The 8866-nt window shown below is 38.0% G+C and overlaps 1 protein-coding gene and 1 pseudogene across 2 annotated transcripts; one reads left to right on the plus strand and one right to left on the minus strand.

Annotated features, from left to right (window-relative positions):
• Positions 1–332: 332 nt before the first annotated feature.
• Positions 333–1286, plus strand: LOC308350049 (olfactory receptor 52B2-like; annotated as a pseudogene). The gene has a single exon. The product of its transcript is annotated as an olfactory receptor 52B2-like (transcript).
• Positions 1287–7449: 6163 nt separating this feature from the next.
• Positions 7450–8415, minus strand: LOC308350025 (olfactory receptor 56B34-like; the record flags this gene model as incomplete). The annotated part of the gene is made up of 1 exon (XM_080815025.1): positions 7450–8415. The coding sequence occupies one exon, from the start codon at positions 8413–8415 to the stop codon at positions 7450–7452; it is 966 nt and encodes a 321-aa protein (XP_080671151.1).
• Between the last annotated feature and the right edge of the window lie 451 nt (positions 8416–8866).

An 8866-nucleotide genomic window follows, 5' to 3' on the forward strand; every position in this document is an offset into this window, starting at 1 on the left:
ATAGGAAGCTGGGAGATGGGGAGCCCAGTTGGTTAGGATGCCATTACACCAGAACAAATGAAGAATGCTTAAAGCCAGAATAGGAACATGTAAGTGAGAATGGGGAGGCATATATGGCTACCGGACATTGCTGAGGCATGACCAGGAACCTTTATTTATATTTGTGTTTGTAAAGATAATGTAGGAAATAAAAGCACAATAATCTCTACTTTAAGTCAAGGCATTAGTGATTGATTTAATTATCTAATGTTCAACTTTTAGTGAAACTTATTTTTGGTTTTGCCCATTGACTCTCTTTATGTAGTTTTCATAGAGAGACTCTCAAAGCGGGCATGTTTGGTGCTAACTTCATCACCTTCCGCCTCACTGTGTTCATCCTACTTTGCATTCTGGAACTGGAGAACTATCACACCTGGCTTTCTCTCCTCTTCTGCCTTATGTACATCACTGCAGTATTGGGAAATGGAGCCCTTGACCTTGTTGTCTTCAGTGAACACACCCTCCATGAACTCATGTATGTCTTCCTCTCCATGTTGACTGGCACTGACATCCTGCTGTCTACCACCACCATTCCCAAGGCTCTGGCTGTATTTTGGTTTCATGCTGGGGAGATTAAGTTTGATGCCCGCATTACTCAGATGTTTTTCATCCACGTTGCCTTTGTGGCTGAGTTAGGTATCCTGTTGGCCATGGCATTTGGCTGCTGTGTGGCCGTTTGCACTCCCTTGAGATACACAGCCATCTTAACTCCTATGGCAAATTGGAAAAATGACTGACAATCTGGGGATGAAGCATTGGGACTATTTTCCCTATCATATTCCAGCTAAAGAGGCTGCCATACTTTCAAACTAATATCATCCCCCACTCATATTGTGAGCACGTTGGAGTGGCCAGATTGGCCTGTGCTAACATCGTTGTCAGTATCTGGTATGGCTTCTCATTGCCAATGGCATCAGTTTTGGAAGATGTTGCACTCATTGGTATTTCCTACACTTTGATTCTCCAAGCTGTGTTTAGACTTCCTTCCCAGGATGCCTGGCACAAGGCTCTCAATATATGTGGTTCCCACATTGGAGTCATTCTCCTCTTTTTATCCCATCCTGTTTTAATTTCTTGACCCATTAGTGTGGCAAGAATATCCCCCACCATGTCTACATCCTTCTGGCAAATCTCTGTGTGTTAATTCCCCACCCCCAACCATGCTTAATCCCATCATCTATGGAGCAAAAACCAAGCAAATCAGGGACAGTATGGCTCACATGTTATCTGTCGTGGGGAAGTCCTGAGAAAGGTCATGTTTCTTTCACAATTTTCTCTTATCAGCAGGAGAAGAAAGAACTTAGCAACCAAGTTCTCAAGTGTAGGCACCTTAGTTTGCTGAAGCAGAAAGTACATAGTTTTGGAATAAAATTGTCTGGTTTCAAATCCTAGCTCCCTTACCTCCTGATTTTTCACCATAGTTAGGTTCCCACCTTTTGGAAATTTAGTCCTAACCTATAAAATAGAACCAACTGTACCTATGCTGTAATGGTTTTGTAAGGACTAAAATTTATAAACTATGGTACATTGCTCAGCACTTAGTGGGCTCTCGATGTTAGCCATAATTCTAACTTGGAAGTTCATTACCAGAGGAAGATGTTTTAGATTTGATGTATGTGAGATATCCAATATTTCTGGAGGCTGGATGTGGAATTTAAAAATCCAAACTCATAGAAATAGTACAGTAGTGTTTAACCAGGCATGGGGGATGGTTAGTGGGGAGATGCTGGTCAAAGGGTACAAACTTCTAGTTATAAGAAGATAAGTTCTGGGGATCTAATGCACAACATGGCCAATTACAGCTCATTATACTGTATTATACACTTGAAAGTTGCTAATAGAGTAGATCTTGATGTTCTCACCACTGAAAAGAAATGATAATTATGTGAATTATGTGATGTGATAGAGGTGTTAGCTAACACTGTGGTGGCAATCATTCTGTATTATATAAGTATATAAATCAACACATTGTACATCTCAAACTTACACAGTGTTATATGTCAACTATATCTGAATAAAGCTGGGGAGAATAACACTTGAGGGAGAGCCATTAGTGGTTTTCTCTATAGCCTGGAAATACAGTTTCTGAGTGTTACATTTAAAAATTTTGTCCACTGGAGAGTGACTGCCTAAAAATTTTGGAGAAGTATCTCTTTGGCTCAGTTGAAGTCATATGTTTACTCATAGTCCAAAGTGTTGTGAGGAAGGAATGGTGGTGCCTCCTTGTCAACCATATGAGTAGGGAGGACATTTTTCAGAAAAGCAGTTACTGAAAGCTGTTATGTGGCAGATGAGAGGCAAAAAGGCAAAGGATCCAAATCTTTTGATTTTTAGAGACTTCTGTATTTAAGTGTATTTATGTGTTTACTGTCTATATTCCCTTTCAGACTGTAAACAGTATGGGGGCGAGGTCATGTCTTCATTGTTTACTATTTCTTCTCCAGCATCTCACACTTAATCCAAGAGGCTCTACCATTCTTTCTTATTTTTAATCCTTTTTTTAAAGTAAACTCTGCATGCAACATGGGGCTCTAACTCACAACCTCAAGATCAAGAGTCACATGCTCTACAAACAGAGCCAGCCAGGCACCCCAGAAGGTCTCATTCTTTCACCAAAGCATATTAAAATAGTAAATAGGAGAGAAAGAAAGAGAAGAGAAGAGAGAGAAATATCTTATTGAAGATAGTTTATAGTTTTCTTTTTAAATGAATATTATTTCATGAGAATTTCCCCTTGTAATTATAAAGTCTTTTTAAAAAGATATGTATTTATTTATTTATGAGAGAGAGAGAGACATAGAAAACAAAAAGCAAAATGGCATATGTAAATCCAAACATATAAACAGTAACATCAAATGTGCAGGTACTGAACACTGCAATTGAAAGTACTCTAAAAGTACAGTTTGAAATTTATAAAGTAAAAATATATGCTATACAAATAAAAGTCATAAGTGTTCGAGTGACTATATTAACATCAGATAAAACAGACTTTAAAACAAGTATTTCTAGAGTCATTTAATAATGCTGGAAGGACCAATACCTCAGAAAGTACATTATCTATAGATGTGTGTCACCTATCCATACAGCCCCAAATGTATGAAGCAAAATCTTACATAATTGATTCTTAAACCAGGTTTTAGTTATTTTCTTAGATATTACTTTATATACTTTATATCTTTATACTCTTTTTTTATCACAATTTATATGAATAAAAACTTGAGTCTGATAAAATGTAAGAACTTCGTTTTAATATATCTACATTACTTCCTCCTTTGTTATCACTATTGTATAAATATTATATCTTTATGTGTTACAAACCCACCAACAGAGTGTTGTTGTTATTGCTCTTATAGTCTTATCTTTTAAAGAACTTTTGAGAGAAAAAAAATATATTTTATACAGTCATTATAATTACCTGCATATTTAACATTCTTATTTTCTCCATTTCTTCCTATGGATTCAACATACTGTCTGGTGTTACTTCCTTTCTTCTGTGATTTTCTTTAGTATTTCCTATAAGCCAAGTCTGCTGGCAATGAATTTTCTCAGCCTTTTTTTTCTGTCTATGATAATGTTTATTTGCCTTTATGTTTTGAGGGCTAATTTTGCTGGATATAGAATTCTTGGTTCACACCAAGAACAGTCAGAACTTGGGATATGTCATGTTATTCTCTTCTGACCTCTAGGAGTCATCAATTGTAATGTGTGTTTGCTTGTGATGAGTTATTTTTCTCTTGCTGGTTTCAAGATTTTCCCTTTGTCTTTAGTAGGCTGACTCATGTGTGTAGATTAAAGAGATGTAGGTCTCTTTGTTTTTATCATAATTGGGACTCTGATGTTCTTTGATATGTAGATTATTGTTTTTTCATAAATTGTTTTTACCAATATTTCTTTAATATGTTTTTCTGCCCCATTCTTGCTTTCTCTTCTCCTTCTGAGAATTACATTATGCATATGTTGGTATATTTGTTGTATCACAGGTCTTTGAGTCTCTGTTCATTTTTTTAAATCATTTTTTTTCTCTTTGTACTTCAGATTGTATACTTTCCTTTGATTTATTTTCAAGCTCACTGGGTTTGTTTGTTTTGTTTTTTTGTTTTTTTTTGTTTTTTTTCCTGCCCTCTCAGATCTGCTGTTGAGCCTGTCTATGAGTTGTTCCTCCCATCCCAGTTATCATACTTTTCAACTCCAGAAATTCCATTTGATTAATATGTATAGTTTCTATCTCTTTATCGAGATTCTCTGTACAGTCACAGTCTTCATATTTTTCTCTAATTCTTTAAGTGTGGTTCCCTTTTATTCTTTGAACATGTTTATAATGGTTGCGCTGAAGCCTGTTTTTGAGAAACACAGTGTCTAATTCTGCTGAGAGTCAGTTTTGATGACTGCTGCCTCCCCCCGCCCCCATAGGTCATACTTTCTTCTTTCTCTACATGTCTCCTACTTAAAAAACAACTCTTTAAAACTAGGCATTTTAAATAACTTTTCTGATTCTCCCCCAACTCCTCATAAGTGTTGTTGCTATTTTGTTTGTTTTGAGTGGCTTTTCCTGGCATCTCTCTCACAGCTTTCACCTGACTTCTCTGCTCAGATATTTTTAAACTTAAATTTTTACTGTTAAGCCTGGAATTTAATGGGTTTCCCTGTGTTTGCATAGCTTAGTGGGCTACCAGTGATTTATCAGATTTTGTGTCTAAATACCTTGAGCCAGTAAGAGTTGTCTCTTCTGCTGTGGGTCTGTGTTCAGCTTGGGAAGCACATCCAAAGTTCAGGCAGTTTTCAGGTCTGCCCCTGCTTTAATTTTCCATTGGTTTTCTTAAGTGTCTTCTGCATGTGTACTCAGCTTCTGGACAGGTTAGGATGTGTGGAGAGTTTGGGTTCTCCTTGTTTTCCCTTGAATGTCTGTGCAACCTTCCAGTCAGCTGGACATGTGTGAAGAGCTTATTAAACCCTCTAAAAGTCTCTCACCTCTGGCCAGTCTCCCATTCTGGGGCTAACTCCAACCAGAACATTATCCTCTGGCTAGGATGACTGCAGGGTTTTCCCATTCAACACTGGATATGAGTTTTCCACTCTTCATTCCAAATCAAGTCAGCCCCTTCCAGTAGTGAAGCTATTGATTTTATACCCAGTCTTCCTCTGGTGAAACCATCATACTGACCAAGCTGGTTTTGGAGGAAGTTAGATGGGAGCCACCCCAGGCAAGAGCAACAGAGTCATGTCCCTTCTAGCTGACATTCAGCAACTGTTCAATAAATTTTGTCTCTCAGTTTGTGGTTGGTGTCCAGAACTATATATGAGTATTTCTGATAATTATTTCTAATTTTATAGAAGAAGATTTATGACCTCTCCAAACCATTTTGTACTGCCTAAAAGTTCCTTTGTGGTAAGATGAACACATTTCCTCAGTATTATGTTTGGCCAAGCATTCTCCATACTCAGACTTCCAAATTGACAGCCCTTTAGCTAGCACTTACATGCTTAGTCTTATTACTAATACTCTTCCCACAGAGTTGGAAAGACTAAGTCAGAAAGAGTCCCACCTTCAGCCATGTGGGGACCTGTGAGCATTCTACTACCTGTAGGGATTCCAGATAAAATATAGGTCACCAAGTTAAGTTTGAATTTCAGATAAACAATGACTAATTTTTTAAAGTATGAATAGATACCAAATATTGCATGGCACATACTTTTACTAAAAAATTATTTGCTATTTATCTGAAAATAAAACTTAACTGACATTCTGTATCTTTATTTGTTAAATCTGGCAACTATCCCTTGTCCATCTGGATTTTGACACTGGTCCTAGGACATTGGTTTTACTTCCTCCCAATACTCTCTTTCTCTCTTTCTCTCTCACTCTCTTCCCTTATGGTGAGATTTCTCTTTATGGTATTTACTATGATCTTTGATGCAAAGAAGATCCAGAGTCTGTTGGGATCATCATCCACTCTTTGGGAAAAATCATATTATATTAAAATCCAAAATGAAAGTTTATGGAGGCAGGTAATCTCATTACTTTTCTTCCAGAAAGCTTTCTTGGCTCCTCCATATATAGTGAGAGAGATCAAGCTTTGTCAAATCACAAAATAGTTTATGTTACATTCTTCCATATACAATTAATTTTTATTGTGCTGATTTCTAGAAGAAGGAAAATCTGCTGCCTTTAGTCTTAGACAAGCATCTGGCAACATTAAAAAAATAGAAACTTATTGTACATACTACTGTTTTACTCTTTTGAGTATACAAAAGAGTATACTCTTACTCTTTTGAAGTATACAATTCAGTGGTTTTTAGTATATTCATAGAAATGTGCAACTATCACCATTACATAATTCCAGAACACTTTCATCCCCACAAAAGAAATGTTACCCATTAGTAGTCACAGCCATTCTCCCACACTCAGCATCCCCAGACTCTGACAAACACTAATCTACTTTCTGTCTCTATGGATTTGCCTATTACACACAATTCCTATAAATAAAATTATACAATATGTGACCTGTTATGTCTGGCTTCTTTCAATTAACATAATGTTTTAAGGTTCATTCATATTGTAGCAGGTGTCAGTACTTCATTCCTTTTTTGTTTTGTTTTGTTTTTAACTTCATTCCTTTTTTAAAATTTTTATTTATTTATTTATTTCTTTTCAGTGTAACAGAATTCATTGTTTATGCACCACACCCAGTGCTCCATGCAATCTGTGCCCTCCCCAATACCCACCACCTGGTTCCCCTGACCCTCCACCCCCCGCCCCTTCAAAACCATCAGATTGTTTTTCAGAGTCCATAGTCTCTCATGGTTCACCTCCCCTTCCAATTTCCCTCAACTCCCTTCTCCTCTCCATCTTCCCATGTCCTCCGTGTTATTTCTTATGCTCCACAAATAAGTGAAACCATATGATAATTGATTCTCTCTGCTTGACTTATTTCACTCAGCATAATCTCTTCCAGTCCCGTCCATGTTGCTACAAAAGTTCGTATTCATCCTTTCTGATCAGGCATAATACTCCATAGTGTATATGGACCACATCTTCCTTATCCATTCATCCATTGAAGGGCATCTTGGTTCTTTCCACAGTTTGGTATTCCAAAGTATGGATATACTTCATTGTATTTATTCATTCATTGGCTGATGCATGTTTGAGTTATTTCCATGATTGTAACTTTTAAATGTAAATTGCTTCCATTAAAAACAATGTGTATAGTTCCACTTAGTCAGGAACTACCTCTCATATTTATTTTGTTTACAACATTTTTATTTCTAGACAGTTTGAATTTTTGTTCATGTGTTAGCTAAAAAACTGATATTTCCTAATGAAAGAGGGAAATTGGACTGCAACTTGGGTCTGTTGGTTTTCAAAACCTGTGCTCTTTTGTAATATGACATATCACATTCTTCAAGTTTGTGTCACTTTTGGGACACATTCTTATCTAACCCAAACACCCTTTGGAAGCCTACTCTGAGTTCCTGGGCCCTAAGAGCATATACCATGGGGTTGAGAGCTGGAGGGATGACAATGTTGAGCACATTTAGAAGAACAGGGAAGATGGGAACTGCTTTTCCTGCCAGATGGGCTATAGACACTACCACAATGGTTGTGTAGAAGAAGAAGATGAGGATGAGATGAGAACTGCAGGTGCTCAGAGCCTTGACTATTGCCTCAGTGGAGTTCAGCCTCAGCACGGAGCCAAAGATCAGAACATAGGAAATAAAGACTAGAACCATGTCACTTCCACCAAGGACCCATGCCAAAGCCAACTGATAAAACCTATTAATGGTAATATCATCACAGGCCAAGCCAGTGACCCCTGGGTTGGAGCACATGCAGTGCTCAATTTCATTCCTGGAGCAATAGTGTCTCTGGGCAGCCAGTACAGGCACTGGGATGGTCAACAGTACATTCCTAAGCACCATGAACACTGTGGCTTTTACCACAAAAGCTTCAGTAACTATGGAGGAGTACTGAAGTGGGTGGCAGATGGCTACATATCTATCCACAGCCATGCAGAGGAAGATGCCTGACTCCATGCTAATAAAATAGTGAACAGCATGAATTTGAGTAAAGCATTCGGGGAGGCTAATGGCATTGACATCAAACCAGAAGATGGCCAGAATCTTGGGCATGATGGTAGTAGCCAAGCCAATGTCGACTATAGCCAGGATACTAAGGAACTGATACATGGGCTGATGCAGGTTATGCTCATGGTGAACAGTGATCACAATGAGAGTGTTGGCACCAAGAGCTAAGAAGTATATCAGAGCCAGTGGCAGGGAGAGCCAGTGCTGCCATTCGTGAATGCCTGGGAGCCCCATCAAAATGAACTTAGACACTTGAAATCTTGAGCTGTTGGGTGCGTTCTGGGAGATATCCATATCTTGTGGAATCTGAATTGGTAGTGTCTGCCTGTAGATCCAGAGAAACAAGAAGGAAGCTTGGTTAAGTGTCCAGCTGAGATTCAGATTTAATTTAAAGATATAAGATTCACTCAAAGTCCCTTTCATCAAGATACTACACCCACCATGTCCCTTGTCTGTGGAAAATGTTCAGAAGAGAGTAACTGAGATGGCCAACATAAGCCCTAAGAGGAAGATACAGAAGAAACAAAGTCAGAGGGGAATAATTTACAGGCTTCATGTCACTCTGGCATTTTTCTACCTGGAGCAAGAGGGTATAGACAAAGCGGGAGACACAGTCATGAATATTCTGATTTCTCAGGAGTTAAACACTAAGGACAGAATAGATACAGACCTTCTTGGAGGTATTCCAAGGAAGAACAACAAATCAAAACAGGAATTATCATAACGGTTTTGTTTTGAATACGGT

Source organism: Martes martes, assembly GCF_963455335.1.
Source record: "Martes martes genome assembly, chromosome: 10".
Taxonomy (NCBI): domain Eukaryota; kingdom Metazoa; phylum Chordata; class Mammalia; order Carnivora; family Mustelidae; genus Martes; species Martes martes.